The sequence below is a fragment of the Colletotrichum scovillei genome, assembly GCF_011075155.1.
Source record: "Colletotrichum scovillei strain TJNH1 chromosome Unknown Contig00009, whole genome shotgun sequence".
In the NCBI taxonomy this organism is placed as follows: Eukaryota; Fungi; Ascomycota; class Sordariomycetes; order Glomerellales; family Glomerellaceae; genus Colletotrichum; species Colletotrichum scovillei.
In genome coordinates, this window is record NW_023336267.1 from 3746623 (window position 1) to 3771913 (window position 25291).

A 25291-nucleotide genomic window follows, 5' to 3' on the forward strand; every position below is an offset into this window, starting at 1 on the left:
CGTCCGGCCCAATCAGCAATCACCTTCATCTCGATCCTCACCGACACTGTCGCGATGTCACCTGTGAAAGGAAATGTGTTGGAGCCCATTTGGAGCGGTACCTACGGAGAACATATCATCACACTCAAAACTGAGGTGAACAATAAAACACCCCGCCATCCTGGCACCAGCTGTCAAAGCATCAATTCTCATAGCATCTTCCGAATGCAATGTTTGCACTTCCCACCCAGATTTACCAAATCCAGTATAACAAGGGTTCTGGGCTCGGCCGAACTGCCGCTTTCCTCCTCGGCGTCTCCCGCCGTCTTTCTCGAGGCCATCTCGATGACGCGTGTGGGGACCCGGCGGGGGAGCTGGCCCCTTATCCGTACACTCTTCAAGGTAAGGTACCTTACCAACGTCATTTTACTCCGATTCCTAGCTTATTCCTCGATCTCAGCTCTTCAAGCACGGCCCATTCCCCAACTGCCAATTTTTCGTCGTCTGAATAGCATCGTGGGAACAAATAATTACCAACGGCTCTCCAAAAACTTTGAATCTCGCATCTTTGCTTCGAATTTCAGGGGTATCATTGGTTTTAACTGGCCCATCATTGTCCCGCCCTACAGAGTCGCATTCAAAACCCTTGTTCCTGTCGAGGGTACCTACAGATACCCTGATATTTTCTCAGAAAAACTACCTGGCACCTCTGCCCGCAAGAGCCGAAGCTCTGGCCATCTTTGCATTCCGTGCCTGATCCCATTCCCGTCCGGAGTTTCCGCTCCGGGCCTCTCGCGATGCCTTCTTCTCCTCTTGCAGTGTCCTGGCCTTTTCCCTGGGGTCAATCACGACCAGCTCCTCCTCTGCCTTTTTGCGATAGCTGAGATCCTTACCCAGCTTATCCGCTTTAAAGCTGAGCGCCCGTGACATCCACCCTTCGTCGTCGCTGTCTTCCTTGGCGGCCTGATCCCACGCCTTGCAACTCTGGCAATCGGCAATAAAGTGAAGATCACAAAGTTCCGCTTCCTCGTCGGCCACCTTGTCCTCCTTGCGCTCCCCCTCCTCGGCTGCGGAGGTGGGTCCGTCTCCCTTCTCCGGAGCCTCCTCCGGCGGCGCCTGATCCAACTTCGATTTGAAAGCTTTCAAGAAATCGAGAGCTTGTTGGTCTTCACGGCTAGTCGTGTTACCGCCGGGCCTTCTCCTCCTCCCCCGGATTGACGTCTCGGGAATCATGCTTTCCAGTGCGGATTTCTTGGTCTCCTTCACCGGTTCGGAATGAAAGCTCCGCTTCATCGAGGCCTTAAGAGCGGCAATTTCCTCGTTTGTCTTCTCGAGAGCCGTCTTGGTGTCGCGAACCTCAGGCTCTGGCGACGGAGAATCTTGAAGTCGGATAGGAATGGCGCTCTTCTTCTCTAATGACACTTCCTTTGGCGGTGCCGTCCGCTTCTCCTCAGCGAGCTCGGGCTCGGGCTCGTCTCGTTGCGGAGGTTCCGGCGCTTCCACCTTTGCCTTGCCTTTAGATTTAGACTTGGTCGACTTCCTCACGACCGGTTCCTCTTCCTCGTCCACATCCATTACTATTCTCGTGTCGAACTTGGTCTTCTTCAAAACCGGAACCTCCTCGGCATCGCCCTCGTCGTCCCCGAAGCTCAAGAGCTGTTTCCCGCCTTTCCTCTTCTTTTTCTTTTCAATGACCACAGTCTTGGGTGCCTGGGTCGCGACCCTTGACCTCTTCACCATATCCTCGAAGGGGTTGACGAGAATCTCCACGTTTGTAATCTTGACAGGGTACGTCGGCCGGTCCGTGCCCGGAGTGACTTCCCCCTCGCCCATCTTCGCTAAGTTGTATATCGTGTCGCCAGCTACCCGCCCGAACAGCGTGTTCTTGTTGTTGAGTTCGTCTGCCTGATCGAGTGTGAAGAAGAACTGGCTGCCGTTCGTATCGGGACGACTTTCGTTCGCCATGCCCAGCTGCCCGCGCCGGTTCCATTTCAGCCGTGAGTGAAACTCGTCCTTGAACCCGATGCCCGTCGGGCCGGCGTTGAGACCGCGTCGCTCATCCATTGGCCAGGGGTCTAGCTCGCCGCTGAATGCGCCGCCATCGTAAATGGACTCGCCGCCATTGCCGGTCCCCGTTGGGTCACCGCCCTGAAGGATGAAGCCCGGCACGAGCCTGTGGAAGATTGTGTTGTCGTAGTAGCCATCGAGGGCAAGCTGGAGGAAGTTTCGGCAGGTGAGTGGTGTTTGCTTGGCAAAGAGCTCGACAGAGATGTCACCTAGGGTGGTGTGGAGGATGACGGACGCAGTCGGCTGCGGTTCAAGGTTGTAGATGGCCGACATCTTGGCCGGCCGTGGCGACGCTCTGTCGAGTTGATTGTTAGAGTTCGGGGTAGGATCGGGGTAAAGGAGAGAGGTTGTTATGGGAGAGGGAGAGGTGCGTGGAACAAGTGGGTGGATGCAGCTGCAACCTTCGAAAGTTTCTAGATCGTCGTCGGCGAGGTAGCGTTGGAAGGTTTATCGATAAGGTCACGTGCAGCTTCATCGGGGCGTCATCTGATTCGGTACCATTCTGTCGGTTCTACCTGCCGCACCCTTCACATCCTGTAAGTGCCTCCCACTAGGCTAAATCATATTTCAAAATTATCCCATCTGAATACTCCCGAATAACTTGCAAGGTACTTAGGCCTGGTTGTCTCTTTCCTTACCATAAGAGGTCGGGGGAACGTGGCCGAGGGGTATGACGGGGGAGTCATAGTATTAACCCGAAAGTCCTTGAGCCTCACTCAACCTAACCTTTTGTTCGATTCCCCATTGATGACCTTTTTTCTCCTGCTTTATCTATCTATCTCTATATTTGATCCGTGCCCTTCAATATCCATACCAGTGAATTGAAGAAGACGAGAGAGAGTCAATGAAGAGTATTTGCATCAAATGATTCGCCTGGTCTTTACACGTCGACCTCCTACAGGATGTGTATTACACACACGGCACAATGCGTAGACTTCCGGAAGAAATCACCTACCTAGCAAGGTCCATAGGATTTATCCCGCCCATGTTACAGTAGAACCTAAATCAGGGAAGCCATCGTAGATGGTCTAAGTTGTATACCAGCTGTCGGTCTCGAAGAACTTGTAAAGAGTTGGGTTTGCACTTCGTTTCCGATACACTACCACACTATGAGAAAAAGCCGACTTCTTTCTCTACACTATCTGGCATACCACTGGTATTCACCTCTGTATATGTCAGTCAGAAGTAGCAGCACTTCCACTTCATTGCGACTTCATACAACAACAAACAACTTCAAGCAGCATATCCCACAGAAAAATGCCTTTCCAGACGCGTTCAACCATACAGCGGGCAGATTCATTAGACTGCGCAGACACACTTGCTCACATGTCTGAAATCGCCCTCGCAAATACGAGCAGCACATCTTCGGCACTGAACCACATCCAATACGCTCACGGGTCATACATTTCATCAGGCGCCTTCCCCAGACCGGAGGGTCCTATCGAAAACCTCGAGGGCATATATCGAAGGATACAGTCACAACAAGACCTTCGGTATTTCCCCGAGAGCAACTGTAGGGAAGAGGGAAGCCGTACGCCGCCTGATAGCAGCAGCGCAGCAGCTGCGGTATTTACCTCTGGGCCCTCGAGTTCGGGGAGTAGCGGTCTCGTCTCTTCGCCGCCGCCGACAGGTCAGAGTCAGAGTGATGACCATCCTAGCGGCGTGGCCATTGAGAGTTCGCAGGACTCGCAGGCGACAGAGAGCGCCCCGGAAGACGATAAGTCGGGTCTCGAAGAGGTAGAGGAAGAGTAAGTTTTACCCTCCTTGCAAGATATACCAGAAAAAGAAGGATGTTAACCGTCAGTCTAGGAACAGAAAGCCCTGCTGTATCTGCCCTCGATGCCCACGGCATTCAAAGTCCTGGGTGTGCCCGGAATGCGGCGACTCACCAGTCCCGGACGAGCTTGATCTTCCGTGCTGCTGCCCTGGTCCTGATGCTGAATCATGTGGGCCAGATTGCGAGGGGACGGAAGGTCAGGGACATGTTAGATCAAAGTCCCCTGAGTGGGAGTCAGTATTGTAAGAAGCCCAGTCCCAGAAACAACATGTGGCGGCTCTTAGGTGTACGATGTAATTGCTTTTCTTGTCTCTTTCCCGCTTGTTATGTCTATGATGATTTGTCTTTGGCAAAAGTATTTGCAACAATGAACGGGAATACCAAAGTGGCGTCCGCATAGACCTAGACGCATTGTATGTGTGAGCAATAGAAACACACAACTTTCTCCAATCCAAGTGCTCGTGGTAACATACCTTGACGGCATCGGCGCCAATCTTGATCTTTCCCCAGGAAACGGCCTCATCCGGCCTGGCGCCCGCATCGCTTCCATCAAACTCCTGGCCAGTGTTGATGTACACGGCCGACTCGGCGCCGTTGCGCATCAGGCAGGCGTTCGCAATGTGATGCTTGATGACGCCGCCACCCAAGATAATCATGCCCGCCCTCTTGGCGCGCACCGAGATGGTGTTGATCTTTCGGATATCCTCGACGATGTCGCACTTGAGCTGGCCAGGCGAGGTCTTGAAGGTGTGAAAGTACAGCATATCGCCCAAGCTCCCGTCCGTGAGCGCGGGGCAGAAGACGGGGATGTCGTTCTTCCACGCCCAGTAGTAGACGGAGCGCTCGTCGTTGATCTCCTTGCCGAGGCGGTGGATCATCTTGGAGGGCGTCCAGTTGATCTCGTCGTCGGTGCCCTTGCTGGCCTCCTGCTCCTCGTACATCTTGTCAAAGATGGGCACGACCCAGTCCTCGAAGGCGCGGTAGTTGGAGTTCGGGACGACGAGGTTGCCGATTCTGTTCTGGCCCTTTTTGCGCAGGCCTTCGCCGTCGGCGCTAAAGGACGACATGTAGGTGTCGCCCAGGCACTTAATAAAGTCCTCCTCGATGCCGCCGGCGGTGGTGACGATGGCGGAGACGTGCTTGTGCTTGACCAGCCACCGGAAGACGCCGCGCATGCCGGAGGAGATCATGTTGGAGGTGTAGCCCAGGAAGATGGTGGTCTTGTCGCCGGTTTCTGGGTCTCTCCAGGCCCTCTTGACGTCGCAACCCGCCTGTCAGCAGGGTGTCGTCTCACACGTGGGAGCAATAGAGGTGGCGGCTCACCATGTCATTGATGATCCGGATGGACTCGGTCAGAGATGAGGCTTGGAAACCCATGAATCTCATACCATTGTAGAGACTCTCGGCGGTGATCGGGCCCTTGATATCATCAAAGTCCAACTCCTCGACTTTCTGTGCGCCTTCGGGCATTTCTTCCGAGACGACAAGGACCGCATCGGTTGCTGCCGCCGGCGGGGCGTTGGTGTTCTCTTGAGATGCCATGATGTATTTTCTGTAAATGAACGAATGAGGAAGGCGCACCAAAAACAGGCTACAGTTGAGTTGCAAATGTGAGGGATCTCAAAAGTGAGATTGTCTCAAGCCCACCGCACAAAGGTACATACCAGTGAGGGGAGTGGCGATCTATAGCAAATAGTGGAAACACGAATCGCGGAGAATTGTGTATGGCTATCAGACAAGAACCCTGTGGCTGTTTCAACCCCCCAAAAATAAGGTGTCTTTATCCGTACTCTTTTCGTTCTTAGCAACCAGGGAACGAGGAACTTTGACGGTATATTGGAGCTGGCGTGGAAAAAAAAAGTGACCATCCACACACACAGGTACACACTTCAGAATGGCTCCATCCGGGCGGGCATGGGATGACTCCACGGCCGTGATGTTTAGAAAAGATGGACTCCACTCTGCAAAGAATTTTGACGGAAAGGTGGAGTACCAGGCGGCAGGGTCTGCCACGGCGCGCGCACACAGGGACCCACCTTGAATTGTGAGTGCCCACCCGTGCAGGTTGGGTCGTCTAATGGTAAAGCGACACGGCGACGGACCTGGAGTACCTATGTGTGGTCGATGACTTTTGGTGTGTGGGAAGTGATGCTGGTTGGGTATCCATTCAATGCGTGCCTGGACAGAGACGTGAAAGAAGACTTGATGGTTTTGGATTGCACAAAAGACGGGAGGCTCATCGGTAGACGTGGTACAAAGTGCAAGGTGCCTTCCTCGAGATGATGTGGATTTGGTGACTACCTGAGTGGACTTTCGAAGTTTGTCTGTGGACACTTTCAGTTGGGCCGTGGACGGGACGGGAGAGGTTTCCGTAAGGTACCAAGGTTCCTTAGGTAAGGTACCTTGCTTGAGGTTCCATGGCAAACATTGAAGGGTACGTACCGCATCTCTTGGACGCTGACCTGACCGGGAAATTGAGATTTCGGAGACAAGCAGCAGGCAGGAAGACAAGCACAAGGCATTGGATGGAAGGCAGGGCCAAAGACAACCTAACACCCTCGAGGGCTCGAACTGCCGTGGGTCCCGCTAGAAACCTGAAAGAGTCTAGTGCGTGTCGGCGGTAAAAGGCTGGCGCTGCCCCCAGCGAATTTGAGATCCAATTCAGCCCAGTGCCAAACCTGGAACTAAGCGCCACTGCACGCGAACCGTATTTTGCAGGCTGCCCCGAACGTGGCCGTGGCCGTGGCCGTCCAGTACCGTACCTACCTTACCTTACTGCCCGCTGGGGTCCCGTCTTCAATCCTTCAACATCACACGATTGCTCGCCAAAGTGCCCAAGTGTCACATCTCCGCGCTTCATCACGACGACACACCGACCACCATCCACGAGCATCGCTGCCAACGGGACACCGTCCACACGCAATCAACGTGCCGTCATCCACCCGTACATCATTACCCAGTCCAAAGCCATACGCAAACACACACAATAACGACCCGCTGTCGGATGCACCCACTCCCCGCCGTGCCCGCTACGCTACCTCTCTCACCTCCTGACCAGCGCCTGTCCTGACGCTTATCCGAGGTTGGGACCCGACCACTCCAAGGACCAAAAGTCTTCCATCGACCCACGACAACCAAGGTTCTCTGGTTCCACGTCCCAATCCAGACACATATGGTATTGGACCTTTATCATAGGCAACTTTAAGGGCTGTCGCCCGGCCTAGTGCGATGTGAGTAGACGATGCAACAAACCTAAATCTCCGACTTCTTCAGGTCTTCCATCAAAATTCCCACAACCCGCATGCCCGACCTAGACAAGCCATCGCGCTCGACGCAAATCGAGTCAAACACCTAGACCCTCCCGACCACCAGATGCGGCCGCCCTTTGACCACAACAGGCGTCCTGTGGATGCGAGGCGGCCTCTCGAGCGACCCCTTCATGCTAATCACGATCTTTACAGGGCTTCGAGATATTCCTCGAGGTATGACGGGGGAGATCGCGGCGACCGTCGCTCCAGATCGCCTCGCGACCGCTCACCCGATCGTTACGAACGCGCATCCCAGTACAGTGATGGCGACCGCCGCCGATCATCCGCCGAGGCGCGCTCCAACACTTCAGCATTTACCAACAACAGAGATTCATTTCGCGACAACCTACCTCGTGACCCGCCACGAGGGCCCAAGGCGCTTTTAGATCCTCCCAGTGGACCCAGAGGCGGCGGCTATGCCGGTGATTTTAGAGGACGTGGCAGAGGTGGCCGTGGCCGCGGATGGGTTCGCGATGACAGCAGAGATCGCGGACGGGACCGCGATATCGATTTCAGAGACCGACGCGATGGGCCTTATCGAGACGAGAGAAGCCGTGAACGCGAAAGGGACTGGGATCGACGGGATAGAGAGAGCTATCGGGGACGCCCACGCTCGCCTGGTAGAGGGCGCTCACCACCACAGCGAGATTTCCGCGACAGAGATCCTCCATTAGGCGTCGATGCCGAACGATCTAGGCGCGGCTCAAGGGACGGCGGCCCACCTTCCGCTGGCTCGTCCAACTCTGACCCCCCCTTCGGCATGGGTCGAGGTGGTTTTAGAGGAGGCAGAGATCGAGGACGCGGAGGATGGGAGAGAGGAAGAGGAGGAAGAGCTGGTTTCTACGACGACCGCGATCGCTTCGGACCTCGCAGTCGCTCTCAGGAAGGGCGATGGGGCCGCGATAGGGACGACCGCGACCGTGGCGACCGATGGGTTGATCCTGAAATTCGCAGAGACCCCCGAGACGAACCCCGTGATCCCCGAGACCGCGAGTTGCTGAGACCAAAGGTCGACCGAGAACGAGACAGAGGCATGTCTTCCCAAGCACAGTCGCCAAACACCAAGGACGTATCTCCACCCCCGCTCGCCCCTTCAGCACCCGCTTTCGGCACTGTCCCTAGTCGAAACGGCCCGGCAGACGGATCACCCATCATTGGCGGCACCGGCAAACTACCACCCACAGCTCCCAGAGCCTTCAACTCCGAACGACCTGTTTCTGCCGGACACGGCGGTGGAGGTAGCGGCGGAGATTTCCCGGCACCTCCTACTGGTCCAGCAAAGATGAACCTTGTAGAGGGCAGCCCGCCTATTCCCTCTGGCCCTCGTGCTCAACAACAGAAACAGCAAAGGCCCTCGAGTAAGCAGTGGATAAATCCAGCACTGGGGAAGAAGGGCCCTCCCGAGTCGCCTAAGATTATGAGGTCGCAGAGCTTTGCGCAACAGCAACGCCCGGTACCTTTCCGTCATGAAAGCGTACCAGCAGAACAAGGCGACAACGACCGGCGTCCACGTAGTAGTGATGCGAAGGCCGACTCTCACAATTCCGCCAATGAAGGCTCGGTCAAGTCACTTAACCTTCCAGAACCTGGCGAAATTGTCATCAAATCCGAAAGAGACAGCTATTCTGCCAGAGGCTCCATGGATCGAGACATGGAACATCCGGATGATTCAAGGGACACTGTCATGGGAGGAACCGATAATCATGGATATCAGGAGCGTCGGAACCCTCCACGGCGGGAAGAGAAGTTCGACACAGCCGACAAAGACGACAGCGATGAAGGCTTAGTGGACGAGGACGAGGAAGAGACGAAGGAGCCGCCCAAGCCTACAAAGCCTACAAAGGTGAGCCGTATGTCTGTGCCGCGAGTTCGATTTCTTCTCCCGCCCCAGGAACCCTCGGCGCCGGTCTCCGAACAGACGTCCGAATCCGACGACGACGAAGATTACGGAGAGTATTTCGCCATGGAAATCGCAAAGGAAGAGGCCGAATTGCAGAAATTACAGGTCGCGGCCGACAGCACCCCGGACAAAATCATTGCTCGCTACGCTGCAGTCTCGCACGAAGCATTGGTAGCGCTTGTCACCGAGCCTGAGGGTCTTGTGGACATGCTTGGGCCGATCCCCGACGTCATCGAACCTCCGAAAGAAGCTACCCCGATTAAGTCACCGGTTGTGGAGCAGCGCGAAAAGACGCCCAAGATCTTGAGCCCCGTTCAGCAGGCCAAATCATCACCAAAGGAGCCCACTGTGGTCTCCGAGCCAATCTCCGTTGCTGTGTTCGCACCGAAGTCGGAGGAGCCCGAGGTTGAGAAGAAGCTCGAAGAACCTCTCATCGAAAAGGAGGCAGACAAGGAACCAGAGAAGGAAGCGGAGACAGAAGCAGTGGTGACGGCGCCTAAGGTGACTGAGCAAGAACCCGAGAAGGAGCCAGAGCCAGAGCCAGAACCAGAACCAGTCGCTGAGAAGCCCGTCGAAAAGCCCGTTGATAAGCCCCTGGAGCCAGTCGCCGAGAAGGCTGTCAATGATGCCGAGAAAGCTACAGACGGTTCCGCCAAGGACAACTCTGAGAAGCCTGCTGCGAAACTGGCAGAACCTATTGTCGAAATGGCTCAAGAGGCGCCCATGGTCCCCGCCTCGGGTGAGCCGCAGCCTAAGACAGAGGAAATGGATATCGACGAGCCTGCCTCGGTTCTACTGGCACCCTCTCTCCCTCAACCACCCGAGCCGGCAAAGGATGTCGATGTTGCCATGGAAGACGCATTTGAGCCCGAGAAAGCACCATTGGAGCCGGTGGTCGAACGCGAGGAACCTAGGGACCCGGTCATGAACGGTCAGCACCTTCTCCTCCAGCCGTCGAGTGTGCCGATGGAAACTATCGAAGGAGACAAGGGTCTGCCCAGCACGCCCTCTCAGATGGACGATGACGACGACAACTCCACCGAATCTGAGGACCCCGATGTGATGCTCATCGATAAGATCCGACAGTTCTCCGCGACGCCCCCTCTCAACAGTTTACCCGACTACAGCTGCCGCCCTTGGAGCCGGGACCGGGATTTCTTACAGTCTCTCGAGTCGGATTCGATGGTCGACGACTTTATTCTGCAGCAACTTGACAAGATCTCCCTGGAGAAGATGGCTGAACAAGGGGAGGCTCGCAAGGATTACGCCGAGAACTACATCAAGTACCTCGACTTTACAGTCTCGAGCGACCCAATCGCAGTCAAAAGCCGAGAAACCTTTATCAGCTGTTTGCCGACACCCGAGAAACATATTCCTATTCCCCCTCCCCCGGAACTTAAACCCGAGGGTAGAGGAGCTGGCAGAAGGTATGCGAGCGAACGAGACCTAGAGAGAGTTTTGCAAGCATCCATGAGGGAAGACGAGGAACGGAAAGAGAGGGAACAACGCGCCATGCAAGAGAAGTATCGCAGTGAGAAAGAAGCCGTCATTCCCGAGATGTACTGGAGACAAGAGGATCGGGACAACGAATTCTTCAAGGACACCACCGGCTTCACGCCTGTGGAGAAGCTTGTGCCTGCCTGGCAGATTATGCCGCCAATCAACAATTTCACCCCCGAAGAAGCAGACCTCTTCGAGAAGAGATATCTCACGAACCCGAAGCAATGGGGCGTTGTCGCTGAAAACGTACCTAAGCGCAACTTCGGTACCTGTATTCAGTACTACTATCTGATGAAGAAGGATCTCAACCTCAAAGAGAAGCTTAGAAAGCAACCCAAGCGTAGAAAGAAGGGTAGAGGTAAGACCCGCTCAAGCGCGCTTGTCTCGGAGCTGGGCAACGCCGAAAATGAGGGAGAAGAGAACCAAGAGAACGGCGAAAACGGAGAAAGGAGACGTCCACGTCGTGCTGCTGCCCCGACATGGGGCTTCGAGCAACCGCCTACGGATTCCGACAACGCTACACCAGCCGGTACACCTGGCCGGCGCGGAGCCAAGGCTGATCCCGAAAAGGTCGACGGTAGGAAGCGTGGACGGAGGGCAGCCAAAGACAAGGAGCCGAAGGCACCTAAATCACAGCAGACTCTTGCAGCAGCACCCACGCCCGCTACAGGCAAAGGAAGGTCTCGCTCGAACTCTAGAGTTCAGAACACTGAGTTCCAGCCGCCTCCGCCTGTGCCTATGGAGAATCGTCTGCCCTCGCAATTCGAGGTCCCGGTCACTGGCGTTCAGCCTCCTCTGATTCCAACTCAACAACAACAACCCCCTCTGGTTGTCCAGGAGCGCCCTGTTCCCATCACCCCTTCACCGATATCCGAAGTCATGGCGCCTCCATCACTACGGCCCGAGCCACCACCACCTCCCGCGCAACCGACCGTTGCGACTTTCGATATTGCGCAGCCACAACCCGAACGTCGTGCCCCCAGTCAGGCGTCCAGCTACTGGAGTGTGTCTGAAGCAAATGATTTCCCTGGGCTACTCAAGTCTTTCGGTACTGACTGGGTAGCTATCGCGGGCCATATGGGTTCGAAGACAGCTGTCATGGTCAAGAACTACTTCGTCAGACAGAGAGACCAGGGCAAGACTGAGTGGGAGCAATTCGCTGCCGAGGCTGACGCGAAACGAAGCAGAGGTGAGAAGCTACCAGATCCACCACCGCCCACTGTCGGTGGACGCAAGAAATACGATTCAACCCCTGGGGCTTCGTCACATCGACCCCTTGCTTCCGCGCCTGCCACTCCCGCCCCAGCGACTGCATCCGAACCGCCGAGCGAACCTCCTGTGACAAAGGTCGAGCCTCCCGTCCAACAACCTGGAGCACCACCCTTTGGTCGCTTTGCGATGCCGATTACGCCGGCACCACCGACGCCGGCAGCGCAGCAGCAGCAGCAGCAGCAGCAGCAACCGCAACCGCCACAGCCCCTTGCTCAAGCTCCTCCACCTGCCGTGGTTGCCACCCAGGCCCCTCCCCAAGCTCCTCAACAGGCGCCAGTCCCTGCTCAGCAACAACCAGCTGCCCAGCCAGTATCACAGTCAGGGTCGCCGGTTGCTCGTCCACCCCGAGCACCTCCTCAGCAGGCCTTTGGCTTCCAGGAGAGAGAACGAGAGTCAACTCAACCCACTCAACCAGTCAGGATCTCACAAAAGCCACCTGTGGCCCCAGTTACCGAGCCCGCTCAGCAGCGGCCTTTGGCTGCCGCACAACCTGTGCAGTCTGTGCAGCCTGACCCGTTGGTTGACCGACAACAGGCCGAGAGGCGACGCGAGATGGAGAGACAAGCCATTGAACAGCAGCAGCAAATTGAGAGACAGCAGTTGGAGAGACAACAGCTTGAGCGGCAGCGTATAGAGCAACAGCAGGTCGAGCGACAGCAACTGGAAAGGCAGCAAATTGAGAGGCAACAAATCGAGAGGCAACAGATGGAGCGTCAACAGCTTGAGAGACAGCAGATCGAGCGTCAGCAGATTGAGCGCCAGCGCATCGAGCAACAGCAATTTGAACGCCAACAGCTCGAGAGAGAAGCTATCGAAAGGCAGCAGATTGAGCGACAGCAAATGGAGAGGCAGCAGATCGAGCGCCAGCAAGCTGAGCGACAGCAAATGGAGAGGCAACAGATGGAAAGGCAGAAGATCGAGGCACAAGCCAAGGAGCACCTACGCCCGGCCGAACGTACCCGCCTCAAGCAGGAGCCTGAGATGACACCGCCGCAGCATCATTACGAGCCATTCTCTTATGGTCAGCAACCGGTGCGAAACGCGCCGCCTCCTCGATCTGAACCACCTGTGGCAAGACAGCCTGCCGAGCCGCCGCGGACAACGGCCACCCCAGTTCCGCAAGGCTACGGCCAGCCTATGCCTCAGCCAGGTGGACGACTGTTGGGTGATCCTCAGCCGTCTGTCTCAACACCCCCTGGCCAGAGGCCCATTACAGCTCAACGACCTATGCCCACCCACATGGACTCGTATGGCACTCCTCCCCAGCAGCAACAGCCGCCGCCAGCAGCGGCCGCGCCCCCGCCTCGCTCGTCAGCTTCGGAGAACAGGAGATCCAACATCATGTCGTTGCTCAACGACGACCCACCAGCAGCTGCCGCTGCTGCCGCTCCTACACCCCCGCCTCAGCCCAAGCGTGTTAATGACATGGCTCAAATCAAGCCATCCCCGACGCCGCCACCACAAAGCATGTCTAGAGGACCTGTTGCCGCGCCGGCACCGACTCCCCTGCGGCCAGAGCGGGAGCCTCCTCAGGCAGCTTATCCCTATGGCCGCAATGCTCCCTCAGCTTCTGCGATGCCTCCTCTGAAGCCGACTTACACTGCCTCGCCCCAATCGCAGCACATGAGCGCCCCGAGATCAGCCATTGCATCTCCTCATGATGCGGCGCAAGCCGTCGAGCGGGACTACTACCGCCATCAGTACCACCAGCCTCCAGCGACGAACTCTCCTCAGGTAGCGCAGCCTTATCCGCCGCAGCCCCAGTCTCGTGATCCTCGCGATCCGCGTGACCCCAGGGACCCCAGAGATCCTTATCAACCTCAGACTACGTACCCTACGTATGGTGCACCTGCTCCCCATGCTGGCTCGTCACCGCCTCAGTATGCCGTACATCAGTCGGCTTCTAGACGCGAAACGCTCCCCCCGCAAGGCAGGGAATCGGCATGGGCTCCTGGACCTCAGGGACATGCCATGGGCCAGCCGCAACCGCCACAGCAACAGTCCTCTTGGCCACCGGCGTCACATGCGCAGCCGGCTAAGCAGCCTCAGCAGGCACCTCCTCCTCAAAACTGGGCATCTCCGCATATGTCGGCACAAAAGGCACCTCCGGCGGGCTCGGCCATGCCGCAACAATCCTGGGCTTCCGGACCGCCTCAACAGCAACAACAACAACAACCGCCGCCGGGGCACCACATGTCGATGCGAGACGAGAGAGGTTCGGCCATGTACGGTCCGATCCCGCCTCAGCACCAACACCCAATGCAAGGTCGCTACCCGCCCGTCTCCCGTGCACCAGAGCCAATGCCGCCTCAAGGTCAGCAGGCGTACCCGCCGCGGTACGCATCGACGCCCGCGCCTAGAGATCCCCGGGACCAGATGCCGCCCCGGAGCTACACGCCCGTGGGATACGATTCACGCGGCCCGCCTCCGGGACCTTACCCTCCGGATCCTAGAGAGATGCAGATGCGCGAAATGAGCCGCGACCCCCGAGATCCCAGAGATCCCCGGGAGATACAACACCAGGAGATGCTCCAGCGCGGTCAACTGCGTCCACAGGATGGCTACGGGAGACAGCCTGATCGATATGGCCGATAGAGGGCGTGTACCTGACTCCACTTCTTATCAAGCATGTATCAAAGAACCAACAAAAAAAAGGGAAGACCTTTAACTACGGGGGGTGATTGGTGTATGGTGTGTTTTATGGTCCGGATCAGAGACCGGAAGCCATAAGGAAACGCAGATGCAGGAACGGTTGGGTGGGGCGGACGTGTATTCATAGTGTTTCAACGCATAAAGCAGGAGACTTTTTTTTTTCACTTCAATGGGAATTTCATTCATTCAAAATGCCCCTTACCTTGATCATATCTAGAATCTGGTGTAATTATGTCTGACTCGACATCGCTGCGCCTGGCCCCTTACGATGGGGAGCGGAAATGGAGTCTACGTTCACTTAAAAAGTGCATGTTGAAAGTGGGAGTACTCCTCGATCCATCATCCAACCTCCAGAGTTGCTTGTCTCTTTACGTCTGTTATTCGTGAGTAATATGTACAGCTTCAAACAAAACAATCCCTCTCTCCATGGCAACTCAACTCAACTTAACACACATCGCCTCCTCGTCCAAGTTTCGTCATCTCATGATATTTACATCCATCCAAACGTGCTTCGCCAAAATGCACAAGGGGCCTGAATGTACCGGCTCTTTCGAGTGTTTCCTCAGCCGGAAGACCCCCGCCAACGCCTTTGCCTTGCCGTGCCCGTGATGATGATGCCATGTCCTGCCGAATAACCGCAGGGCCGTGTAAACGCCGACAGCAGGCCCCTTGGTTGTGACACGAGAAAACCCAACCATTGAGGGGTATTCGTTTCCTCCAAAAGCTCGTGTCCCCTCGTCCAGATACGTATGCATGGCGCAGAATCGGTCGCCACCACATCAATCCCGTCTCCCTTTTTGGCCTCCTCCCATCCATAAAGCAGGTTTCTTCAACTCCAACAATTGCGCCGACTCAGTCGACCTTGTCGCGGGGCCACAGCTTTGCCAAATCTGTGACCGAAAAATGGAAGCAAGTATGCAACCAACCAGCCCTATCAGATATAAGCTTGCTGTTACGGGGTAGATCGCCAGCCCTCTCGACTGGCTGGTCTCGTACCCCGCAGCCCGGCGCCAAGATTTCCGCCACGCAATTCATACAATTACTCCGTACGGTGTCGGCCAATCGTTCATTCAATCAGCGGTTTCTTCTGCCCTCCTACCAGACATAGTCCCAATGTCTTAAGAGACTCTCGATCGTTCGCTAAAACAATCGCCCGTGCAGGGAGCATGGGGTTATTCGGGTCGACATGCGAGGCGTCTTTTGCGGCCTGTTCGATGGCGTCCATTTCCTCTTTACACGCTTGCTGGTCCATTGGGCAAATAACTAGCGGCTGCCTGACGGTCAAATCTCTGGTCGATCCTAGCTGCGCCTAATAAAGTCTGTGAGCATGGGTAAGTTATCGCAAAGTCTGATACACGTACTTTGACAGTCAAATAAAACTCAATCTTGTATAAGGTTGAGCTCGTCGTGAATGAAGTAACTTCATAGAGCGGAAACGCCGGTTTTCCTCTGCGAATGATGCCGTCCGGATCGCGCAAGTCCTTGGAGGGAAACACTAAGCCCAGATTTGTTGCGTATCCAGCCTCGGGCATTTTTGTATTGACCAACTGCGTGTTCTTGGCAACTTTATTGACCTTTTTCGTAGGCTCGTCGCCTTCCGGGTTGTACGTAATCTCCTCCTCGATGGTGACGGTGATCTTCTGGATCGTAACCTTCAACGCTTTCTTCATCCAGTCGGGATTGGGTACTAGTTTTATATAGACTGTTATCGGGTCTAGCGGGCCGTAGCTCCATTTAGGAACCGAGATGCCCAGTGTGACAACGCTTGCGTCGCTGACTTGCCTCGACTCTGGCTTGTTGTACATGCCGAAGGTCGACAAAGTGTCGTATCGCTGGAGTGGTATAGGAAAGGAGTATTTGTTCTGTAGGGTGTGTCCTTGTTGCACGGTAACAACAAGCTCGTAGTACGTCTCGGCCGTTCGGCTGGGGAGTTGCAATGATGCCGGGGGTATTCGTCGGTTCGTTTCTTCGCCACCTCTTCCAAACGGGATGAACAGGACGAACGGCAGGTCCATCGCAATAACGCTCTCAGCATCCTTTCCTGATTGACATCTGAACAGCAGAAGCTCTTTGCCGACTACGTCCGTCGTTTCCCTTCTCGGGGTTCCCAGGTGCCTCTTCGCAACATTCTCCGCGGCGGGGTGTATTGTTTCTCTCCGCTGTAGACAAATGCGTACCAGCGAGACGGAAACGGGCATGGAATAGCCCTGCGATGGACGGATCTCGACTTTGCCTTCGATTCGGGGCTACATTGCGCGCAAAGAAACGTGTCAGCAAACGGCGCGCAAAGGGTGATTTGACCACATCAGCCTCCCCGACGTCATCACAGAGGGTCCAACGTACTAGCGTCGCAGAAATGCCCGGGTAGCCGACCAGAAAGCTGCTGTTGGGCGGACCAGAAACCCTCACGAAGGCGGCCATACTGGCTGGATCGCCAGAGTATCCAGGATGCGTCTCTCGTCGGCGTGGAAGTGGTAATGGCGTTGGGCGGATGACAGAGGTGAGGTTCTCATGTGTGTCGGTGGGCGGCAGTCGTGCTTCCTAGGCGCTGCGCGCGTTGCCGCCTGGTGGGTGTGGGGTCCAGACAGTCGAGTCCAAGCTATCGGGGACGTGCAACAGCAAGAGCAGAGCGCAAGGCCAAGCGGCGGCATTACATGAACGGATCGCGGTTGGCCGGTAGCCTGGGGTTTGGCTTCGTCGAGTCGGGCGCTGTGGGGGGTACTGCTAGTAGTGCGCGTTCCAGCGTCGAGATGGGCGTTGATGGGAGTTGGCGCAAAGTCAGGTCGGAGGGGTTGGAGAAAGCGGCGCTCTGTTCCGGAGTCTGGAGATGTGACCGGCGGGCGGTTGTTGGAGAGAGTGCGGAATGGGGGGTGGAAGAGAAGAAGAATCGAGAGCAGTGACCAGCAGAAACAAGACCTCTCAGCCCAAGCCACAAGGTCGCGCGACTTGCGTACCTCAGCAAGGTGAAGCAGCTAAACAGGGTACCTAGGTTCTGAGTGGATGCAGCTGGGCTGATGCAGCTTATTCTCGCTTCTGCATCGATTTTCCCAAGGCAAGCATAAGCAGCAGTAGCAGCGGTCGCAACGGAAGCAGCAACACACGAGGCTCGCTCGGTCAAATCGGGCCAGGGAAGCTTTGGGATGAGTGGTGGGTTGCGAATGGAGTCGTGCAAGTGGCACACTGAGCTTGGCGAGTTGAGGGTGGAGGGGGTAGACACCACAGCTTTCTCGAGGTAAGGTATCCGTACGCAGTACTCAGACGTATTGGATCTGTACAGACGTAGTAGATTTGGAGGCTGGTTGTTGGTGGAGGGGCTCGATGTGGCGGGGGGCTATGCGGGTAGAGATGGGCACTGCACACGGCCCTTGGACTGTTTATGCCAACTTTGTTTTGCTGATCCGCCGTTGTTTCCGCTGTCTCGTTGTCTTGTGCCCTTTCTTCCTTTCTTCCCTTCGTTGTTCGTCTCTTCGTCGGAGAATGAGGGGTGTTTGGGGAGTACACTCAGCTTCCCATGTGCACCAACGCACGTCGATATGGGTGTAAGATGGCAAGGCCCCTGTTGGTATTCGTGCAGTACTGACTGGCTGGTATGCTGAGCTTTGCACTGCAATGGATCAGGCTCCGAAGGCGGCAGTTTGCGCTCTGTGTGGGATTCGCTTCATTCTCCCCTGGTGTCGATGTTTGTAGTGATTGGGCAGTCTGCTGCTCAGCCGCTGAGCTGTGGGTTATCTACCAGGGGGGGTGAGCAGCAGAGAGATGAGAGGATCGGTACAAGGAGTGTACTTGGGGGCTTCGTGGTGGTACTGCCTCTTCCTTTGAGCCACACTTGAGATGAGTGCGTCTGTGGGAGTATGGGACTTGGAAAGCAGAGCCCGGTGTCCAAAGTTGGAGGGCCAGTCGTCGTGATGGCTTGCGTGTCGGATAACGGTGTCTGAGCGGGAATCTGGGGGGATGTTTTGGTTTGGATCGGTTCCTTGACCAACAGGTGTCCAACGGCGGAGGGAACGGGAGCCAACATTGCGTCTTCCAGCGAAGCTTTCTGGATCATCTGTTTTGATTCAACTCAGATTAGCGGTCGGGACCAGGAAGAGGTACTCGCAAGTAAGTAGACTTAGGGGGAGATACTTACCTGCCTGGAAGCCTAGAAGGGGTAGGGGGTTAAGGACTAGGAAATGAAGTGCTGGGACGATTGGCGCACTGGAAAGATGCGGGGAATGCCTCCAACACGATTGCAGTGTCTGGTGTAATTACAGTTCTAGCTCTACCTTACCCTGACAACCTGAGAGAAGAGCCTTGGCACTTATCTAGGTAGGAGCCAGGACAGAATGTGGAAAGTGGGAAGCAGATGACTAGTTCCTGTATTCGTGTACCAGGTGTTTGGGATTGAGGCCGTGGTTATTGCAAGTGTACTAGGCATCGATTTTTGTATTTTCCCATGTTTGGTAACAGAGGATTTCTAGGCGAACACCTTCAACATCGAGCAACCTAACTCAAAGCCGTACCTATACCACCCTCCCTGGTACCTCATTCGTCGGGTTGTAGTTTGGTACCTGAACACACGCATTTAATGTACTAAATTATTCACCAAGACCAGGACATTTCTCTTGTCAACTTCTAAAGTGCTTCCTGGCTGGTAACGTCATGAACCGAGTAAGCACTTGTAACAACGTAGAGATTAACAGCCGCGGTGGTGTTTCAATTATTTCATGACGCGACTCGCATGTCACGAACAGCGACAAAATCTAGTCGACATGTCTTGCTCATCGTGCTCTATTTTCGGATTGCCAGTATTCGTCTTCCTAAACTTCATCTCGCTACCGATCTCTTCCGGCCTAGGCAAGAAAATTTCGCTCTGTACATAAGCACGTATAAGCTGTTCACCTGCTTCGTCTATCCGTATCATCCGTATAGCTCCTCAGCTCATCCACCCTGGAAGGCTACCTTAGGAATGGCTCCATGGCCCCTGGAAATTCGGGGGCACTGAAGCTTCGCCATGCCCTGCACAGCCCTGGGCACCCCGGACTTACGAACAGCCTCAAAAGGTGTAGGGTCCATAAGAGCGGGGAGCAGGGGTGAGCTTCCCAAAAGCTGCCCACCCGCCCCCGGGTTCCAATCACAGACGACACCGGCCCTCGGCACCGATCCGTTTCGAACTTAAGGACCTGACTTGCTGACTCTGTCCCGGACCTCAGGCTCGGGTTGTCAGGACACCTTGATAATCATCAGACTGAATCTGCGGCACGGGCTCTCGGTGCGTCATCTTGGGTTTAGACATTGGACGGACGAGGTTATTTTGCTCGTGATGAGGTGCTTGATGCTTCTTAGGCAGGTGTGGGTCGAGATGCACGTGCCGTCCGCCCCGAGACCTTAATCCCGCCATCACGTGCTTCCATTGCTGGATGTCTCCTTGAGACTCCCTCTCATGTGCCTTACGTAAGGCAGGTTGTCACCGCCATCTTATCGCCTATTTCCGGCCTGATTACGTATTCGTACCTTACCTTAGTCAACTTCAATCCCGCGTCGGTGTTAATTCTGTCCGCATCCTGCAATGATGCCCACATTTGCGGACTCGCGGGGTGTTATGTAATGCGGACCTATGTCCGCACGACTGTCCGTCGGAAACTCGCAGCCAAGTTGACAGAGCCCAGCTGTTGAAATGTCTGGCCGTTAACGACGGAACGTTGAGTATGATACCAGGCTCAGAAAACAAGGCGCTAGGAAGTATCGATTACATAGAACCGTATGGGAAGTGCTCAACAATTCTACTATTCCCAAGTTGTGAGCAAAGAGCCAAGATGAATTTCTCGTTCTCCAGGAGACAAAATCTACAACTACTTCTGGTGCATCAATAGCAATCCCACCGGGAACTTGGAAGAAGGTGGGATGGAATCGATGCCACTAAACTTTAATTCTAAAATCCAGAAATTCCCCTAGCAAATGCGGCTTTAAGGTCATTAGCTCCAGACATTCCACATCCCATGCGGTCAGTGCGGCCGCGTCGGCCGCATCCCCATGAGACATCGTCATGTAACTAACTTCAAGACATGGGGAAGATGAAGTAATAAATACTGGACGAAACCTCCCATAATCTCGAATTTAAATCATCATCACTACCATCAATCAGATTAACAACAACACACAAAAGAATCATAACCTCCAAGACAACCACGAAGAAGACGTATAAGTCCGCAGCTACAGATCACACAAACACCCCCTTCTCTCTCTCAAAAAAGCAACCATGTCCATCCTCGCACCCTACGCCGAACAACACAAGAACACCTCCGGTCCCAACGACAGCCGCCCCACGGGAGTCCAAATTGTTGAAGACCAAGGCCTCGTCGGAAAATGGACCGATAAAGTCGTCATCGTCACCGGCTGCTCCCCCGGCGGCCTCGGCCCCGAAACCGCTAGGGCCTTCCACGTCGCCGGCGCCGACGTCTACATCACCGTCCGCGACGTTGCCAAGGGCGAGGAGGTCGCCAAGGATATTCTCTCGGATGGCAAGCCCGGCAAGGTCGAGGTCATCAAGCTGGACCTCGGATCTCTCCAGAGCGTGAGAGAGGGCGCCAAGGCGTTCTTGGCAAAGTCTGACAAGTTGAATGTCATTGTGAACAATGCCGGTATGTGATATGTTGAAGGGAGTGGTTTAAAAGGGTCTAAAACGTAACCTCATGTGATAAATAGGAGTCATGGCTTGTCCCAAGGGAAAGACGGTAGACGGATTCGAGACCCAATTCGGCACCAACCACCTCGGTAAGCACTTCGATTAACAAGCCAAGACTTCAAGGCCACTAACACGAATACCTCTAGGCCACTTCCTCCTCTTCCAACTCCTAAAGCCAACCCTCCTCGCCTCCTCAACACCAACCTTCAACTCCCGCGTCATCTCCGTCTCCTCGTCAGGCCACCGCGGCGGCCGCATCCAATTCGAAGACTTCAACTTTGACCACACGGTAGAGTACCACCCCTGGGCGGGCTACGGCCAGGCCAAGCTCGCCAACATCCTCTTCGCCAACGAGCTCGACCGCCGCTACGGCGCCCGCGGCCTCCACGCCCTCAGCCTCATGCCCGGCGGCATCGAGACGCCCCTCCAGCGCCACCAGCCCGAGATCACCGAGATGATCAAGGACCCGGCCGTCCACAAGGTCATGAAGAGCCCCGCGCAGGGGGCCGCTACCTCCGTCTGGGCTGCCGTCGCCAAGGAGTGGGAGGGCAAGGGCGGCAAGTACCTCGAGGATTGTGCCGAGGCGGAGGCGATGAAGCCTGATGCCGGGATGCTTGCTCCGGGGTACGCGCCGGCGGCGTTTGATCCCGAGGCGGAGAAGAGGTTGTGGGTTGAGAGCCTGAAGATGGTTGGGCTTGAGGACGATCAGTGATTCTTGGCCTGGGGATGGAAAGCGGAAGGAGGTTCTTTGTGATGATGATGACGATGGTTTGAAAAAGAAACAGCATGCATATGTCGCTTATAGAATTTGAAAATTCCACTCTGTACTTCGCGCTGCCATCGAGGAATTTGGACGTTCCAGGTCAAAAGCGCGTGAACGGTATGCTTGAGAGAGTTGGGTTCACTCCGACGATCGAAGCTAGAGTTTCAGTCTTACGACATGGGCTAAACAACATGGGCTTGACTTTTGGTGAAAGATGAGAGGGTAGATTGACGTCCTGGGGAGCTTCAACAGTGCTTCATGGAGTCGTAGAAGGGCTTCCGCGAAAGTGTCGTGATCATCATAGCAACAGTGCTCGAACAGATTGACGGCCTGTTTCGAACGCCGACTGCCCAGCTTGTCGTCGCCGCGTCCGGCCCCGAAGGCCTGCGCCCTTCACAATAACAGCCTCATATGACAAAATGCCTTTCAGTCCAGGCATTTCCCTTGGATCTTCGTCATGGTATTTGATATCTCTTTCATCCCCCTTAGCCATCTACTTCCATGGCATCACCATTTTCCTTCTCCATCAAGTCTATCCTCCTAAGGATACTCTCCTTCCATATCCTATAGTCCCTGCGCTTCTTCTCGCTCAAAAAGTCATACCGCTCCAGAAACATCGTGTCGGCCCCGCGTACAGGCGCCTTGTACGCACCCGCATCCTCCCCTCCCCGACCATGGCTATCAGCAATCACATGGCCCGCCTCAATCACATCCCCCAAACTACGATACCAATCCGCGTCCAACCATCCCCGCTCCGAGACTTCCTTCACTGCAGCATCAAACTCCTTGCTCTTCACCGGCGCCCACCCCTCCCACGCCTCGTCCTCGTCCAACCCGCGCATATCAACCTCCTCCCTAGCCTTAGCCAAAAGCTCTAGCACCTGCTTCCGCGCAGGGACGTAGTTCTCCCGATCCACATCCTCCCCCGTCGCCAGCTTCCGGACCTGCTGCGCCACAAAGAAATACACGGCGCCGCACAGCGCAGCCAGGTTCTCCCGCACCCAGGCGTCGCGCGTCCGCAGCCCTCCCGGGACGACGACGTACTCCATGCCGGCCAGCATCGTCGGTGCCAGGTGCTTCTGGTTAGTTTCCCTGCACATAAGGCGGATCGTCGGCTGGATCCAGAAGTGAAGGCCCGACTTGTCGGACGGATATGCGACTTTGCCCGTGGATTTCGTCGGGGTGTTGGGGACGCTGCCGTTTGCCGCCGGGTTACCGCCGCTTCGAAACTGCGCGAGGGATCTGTCCTTTGTCGGGGTCGGGCGGTGCGGTGTCCTGACGGGAGAGTCGACGCCGTGGCGTTGCCTGTTGCGCGGGGTGCCGTTCTTGCCTGGGGTGCGGTTGAGTGCTGTGTTGGGGAGGATGTTGTCGAGGTGGCTGTAGAGGCGCTTGTAGATTCGAGGGGGGATTGGCGGTCGGGGTTCGATTGGGGGGAGATCTAGGGTAATTTTGAGTCTGACAGAGTATGTGTGTTAGGATCTCTATCAAGGAGAAGGGCGTTGTGCTTGGGTGTGAGCTTACCTGTCGCAAGCGATGTGAGCGCACGCGTACAATCGCCCGATTTCCTCATCTGCTTTTAATGTGCTTGCTCGGTGTCTTGATTGTGCTAGTAAAGACCCCGCGAGTTCTACCAGGGAAGGCGGCAGAGCCGAGCCGTGGGTCGGCATCAGCGAGAGGAGCGTTTGTTCTATGGATCGATTCATTGTGAGGAGTGAGATTGTGTAGGTTGAAGAACTTTCGGCGCAAGACGCGTCGAGGCGCGTAGGAGCTGAATATCAGCCCCGAGACTCTTGGCAGGTTGCTTTATGCGCGGCTGTCTCAATTGGTGTCCGCTGCGTTTCTCTTTGCTTCTTATGCTGGTGGGCAAGGTCGGAGTTGGTTTTCGGCGTCGAGTGACAAGCTGGGGGGAAAAAAAGGGTTCGGGAGCTGAGGTGGTGTTGAGAATGGGTTTGTTGCGTCACCGAGGCACCCAAGCTTAATTGGCACGCCGCGACCCCGGGTCTAGAATGTTTAAGCCCCGTGGGCCCCCCGCCGGCCCCTGTCAATCGCCGATCTGTGCGTCTGCCGCTCCCTAAAGGCTAAGGGACGGAAGTGTGGGAGTGTGTGAGGCTCCGAAGGCAATCCCCTGAATTGGCCATGGCGGAACGCCACCTGTTCCTGTGAATATTCCCATTCCCCCGTTCTTGGTTCTCCATTCCCCATTCCAGTCCACCGTGTTCTCCTTAGCAATCCGACACCGCAAAGTTCCCGCCTTGGCCTAGCTTTTTTTCAGCCTTTTTCTTTTATTGAACCTTGGTTTAAGTCAGGTACTTAGATACCGTACCCATCGATCTGCCCCCCCCCCCCCCCCAAAACTTTCCATTGGTGGCTCTTTGTTCAACTTCATCGGCGCCTAGCTCCCATTGTGTACCTCATTCAAGAGTGTCTGACCTTTTGTCTGCAATTGTTACACGTGTCGTCAACGATCAGCAAACCTACGACTCCATCTCGTTAACACGGAAAGCAAACTCCCAATCCGACAAGTACCTCCAGCGATAATACCCGCGATGCACACCGTATACCTCGCCGCTCTGGCACTCGCCAGCCGCGCTCTCGCCCACGGCGGCGGCGACCATAGTCAGAAACCCATAGTCGATGAAAATGCCGATTGGATGACGAAGCACATGGCCGGTATGCAAAAATGACAGAATCCCAGAGATATCCGAAAAAGTATATGCGCGACTGCGTTCGCTGACTGATATTTCTTCCATCTATCTACAGAGGAGCACCACATGGAAGGCTGGGACTCGGCCTCCTTCTTCACCCTGCACGACTACAACAGCGACGGCGTCTGGCAAGGCGACGAGATCCTCCGCACATACGGCCTCTTTGACGAGACGAATCACCACGTTTCCGAGGAGAAGCGCTTCGACATCCTCCACGACCTCATGGAGCTGCTCGATACGAACCACGACGGCAACGTCAACCGCTCCGAGTGGGACGCCTTCATCGCCAGCGGCAAGACGCTGCCCGACGTCGGCATGGGTCCGGGACACCACGGCGACGACGAGTATGAGTACGAGATTCACCACTGGGAGAAGTAAGTCATTTGCTGCGGTCCCAATCAACAGAGAGGAAGCACAAGGAGCTGACGGGAACTCGCCTCATCTAGGTACCATGACGAAAACACCAAGCTCGAAGACCTGACGCACCCCGAAGATATCGAACATTTCAAAAAGCATGAGGCGATGGAGGACGCGCAGGACAGGCAAGAGCAGCTCGACCACATGGCCGTCGTGGAGGAGAACATTCCGCAGAAGTTCCGTCGGTCATAGCCGCTTCGGATCCTTCTGGGCCGGGGTCGGGGTTGATGAATACCTAAGGCAGGACAGGATATGACGACGTCGACGAGAAAGAGAGATTCATGAAA

General features: G+C 55.6%; 7 protein-coding genes across 7 annotated transcripts; 3 read left to right on the forward strand and 4 right to left on the reverse strand.

Moving 5' to 3' along the window:
- Positions 1-595: 595 nt before the first annotated feature.
- On the reverse strand, positions 596-2431 carry HER10_EVM0012712 (cyclophilin type peptidyl-prolyl cis-trans isomerase/CLD). The gene has a single exon (XM_035482100.1). The coding sequence runs from the start codon at positions 2317-2319 to the stop codon at positions 676-678; it is 1644 nt and encodes a 547-aa protein (XP_035330240.1). The 5' UTR covers positions 2320-2431; the 3' UTR covers positions 596-675.
- Positions 2432-3905: 1474 nt separating this feature from the next.
- Positions 3906-5751, reverse strand: HER10_EVM0009782 (deoxyhypusine synthase). The gene is made up of 3 exons (XM_035479257.1): positions 5147-5751; positions 4297-5076; positions 3906-4225 (listed from the first exon to the last, which is right to left on the reverse strand). Exons 1-3 carry the CDS (start codon positions 5363-5365, stop codon positions 4154-4156), a joined length of 1071 nt encoding a protein of 356 aa, XP_035329903.1. The 5' UTR covers positions 5366-5751; the 3' UTR covers positions 3906-4153.
- An 840-nt stretch (positions 5752-6591) lies between these two features.
- HER10_EVM0001015 (myb-like DNA-binding domain-containing protein) lies at positions 6592-14629 on the forward strand. Its single transcript, XM_035470779.1, has 2 exons — positions 6592-7053; positions 7285-14629. Coding segments are annotated over exons 1-2 (7116 nt in total). The 5' UTR covers positions 6592-7051; the 3' UTR covers positions 14399-14629.
- A 78-nt stretch (positions 14630-14707) lies between these two features.
- Positions 14708-17966, reverse strand: HER10_EVM0000888 (arrestin). Its single transcript, XM_035470655.1, has 3 exons — positions 16799-17966; positions 15817-16701; positions 14708-15764 (listed from the first exon to the last, which is right to left on the reverse strand). The coding sequence occupies exons 1-3, from the start codon at positions 16874-16876 to the stop codon at positions 15522-15524; spliced, it is 1206 nt and encodes a 401-aa protein (XP_035328805.1). The 5' UTR covers positions 16877-17966; the 3' UTR covers positions 14708-15521.
- A 2467-nt stretch (positions 17967-20433) lies between these two features.
- HER10_EVM0009446 (short-chain dehydrogenase) lies at positions 20434-21889 on the forward strand. The gene is made up of 3 exons (XM_035478932.1): positions 20434-21075; positions 21140-21208; positions 21266-21889. The coding sequence occupies exons 1-3, from the start codon at positions 20694-20696 to the stop codon at positions 21829-21831; spliced, it is 1017 nt and encodes a 338-aa protein (XP_035329861.1). The 5' UTR covers positions 20434-20693; the 3' UTR covers positions 21832-21889.
- A 478-nt stretch (positions 21890-22367) lies between these two features.
- On the reverse strand, positions 22368-23875 carry HER10_EVM0001458 (origin recognition complex subunit 6; the record flags this gene model as incomplete). The annotated part of the gene is made up of 2 exons (XM_035471203.1): positions 23404-23875; positions 22368-23337 (listed from the first exon to the last, which is right to left on the reverse strand). Exons 1-2 carry the CDS (start codon positions 23583-23585, stop codon positions 22368-22370), a joined length of 1152 nt encoding a protein of 383 aa, XP_035328873.1. The 5' UTR covers positions 23586-23875.
- A 358-nt stretch (positions 23876-24233) lies between these two features.
- On the forward strand, positions 24234-25281 carry HER10_EVM0010375 (uncharacterized protein). The gene is made up of 3 exons (XM_035479838.1): positions 24234-24552; positions 24643-24961; positions 25034-25281. The coding sequence occupies exons 1-3, from the start codon at positions 24429-24431 to the stop codon at positions 25194-25196; spliced, it is 606 nt and encodes a 201-aa protein (XP_035329976.1). The 5' UTR covers positions 24234-24428; the 3' UTR covers positions 25197-25281.
- The last annotated feature ends 10 nt before the right edge of the window (positions 25282-25291 follow it).

Excerpts from the sequence above, each read along its gene's own strand:
- HER10_EVM0010375 (XM_035479838.1), top strand. The coding sequence starts at position 24,429 with ATGCACACCGTATACCTCGCCGCTCTGGCACTCGCCAGCCGCGCTCTC. Across the intron at positions 24,553-24,642 it reads GATGACGAAGCACATGGCCG|AGGAGCACCACATGGAAGGC; the intron begins GTATGCAAAAAT and ends ATCTATCTACAG. Across the intron at positions 24,962-25,033 it reads GAGATTCACCACTGGGAGAA|GTACCATGACGAAAACACCA; the intron begins GTAAGTCATTTG and ends CGCCTCATCTAG.
- HER10_EVM0009782 (XM_035479257.1), bottom strand. The coding sequence starts at position 5,365 with ATGGCATCTCAAGAGAACACCAACGCCCCGCCGGCGGCAGCAACCGAT. Across the intron at positions 5,077-5,146 it reads TCCGGATCATCAATGACATG|AGGGCCTGGAGAGACCCAGA; the intron begins GTGAGCCGCCAC and ends TGCGACGTCAAG. Across the intron at positions 4,226-4,296 it reads TTGGCGCCGATGCCGTCAAG|GTCTATGCGGACGCCACTTT; the intron begins GTATGTTACCAC and ends CAATGCGTCTAG.
- HER10_EVM0009446 (XM_035478932.1), top strand. The coding sequence starts at position 20,694 with ATGTCCATCCTCGCACCCTACGCCGAACAACACAAGAACACCTCCGGT. Across the intron at positions 21,076-21,139 it reads TGTCATTGTGAACAATGCCG|GAGTCATGGCTTGTCCCAAG; the intron begins GTATGTGATATG and ends TGTGATAAATAG. Across the intron at positions 21,209-21,265 it reads ATTCGGCACCAACCACCTCG|GCCACTTCCTCCTCTTCCAA; the intron begins GTAAGCACTTCG and ends GAATACCTCTAG.
- HER10_EVM0012712 (XM_035482100.1), bottom strand. The coding sequence starts at position 2,319 with ATGTCGGCCATCTACAACCTTGAACCGCAGCCGACTGCGTCCGTCATC.
- HER10_EVM0000888 (XM_035470655.1), bottom strand. The coding sequence starts at position 16,876 with ATGGCCGCCTTCGTGAGGGTTTCTGGTCCGCCCAACAGCAGCTTTCTG. Across the intron at positions 16,702-16,798 it reads CGGGCATTTCTGCGACGCTA|CCCCGAATCGAAGGCAAAGT; the intron begins GTACGTTGGACC and ends CGCGCAATGTAG. Across the intron at positions 15,765-15,816 it reads AGTTTTATTTGACTGTCAAA|GCGCAGCTAGGATCGACCAG; the intron begins GTACGTGTATCA and ends AGACTTTATTAG.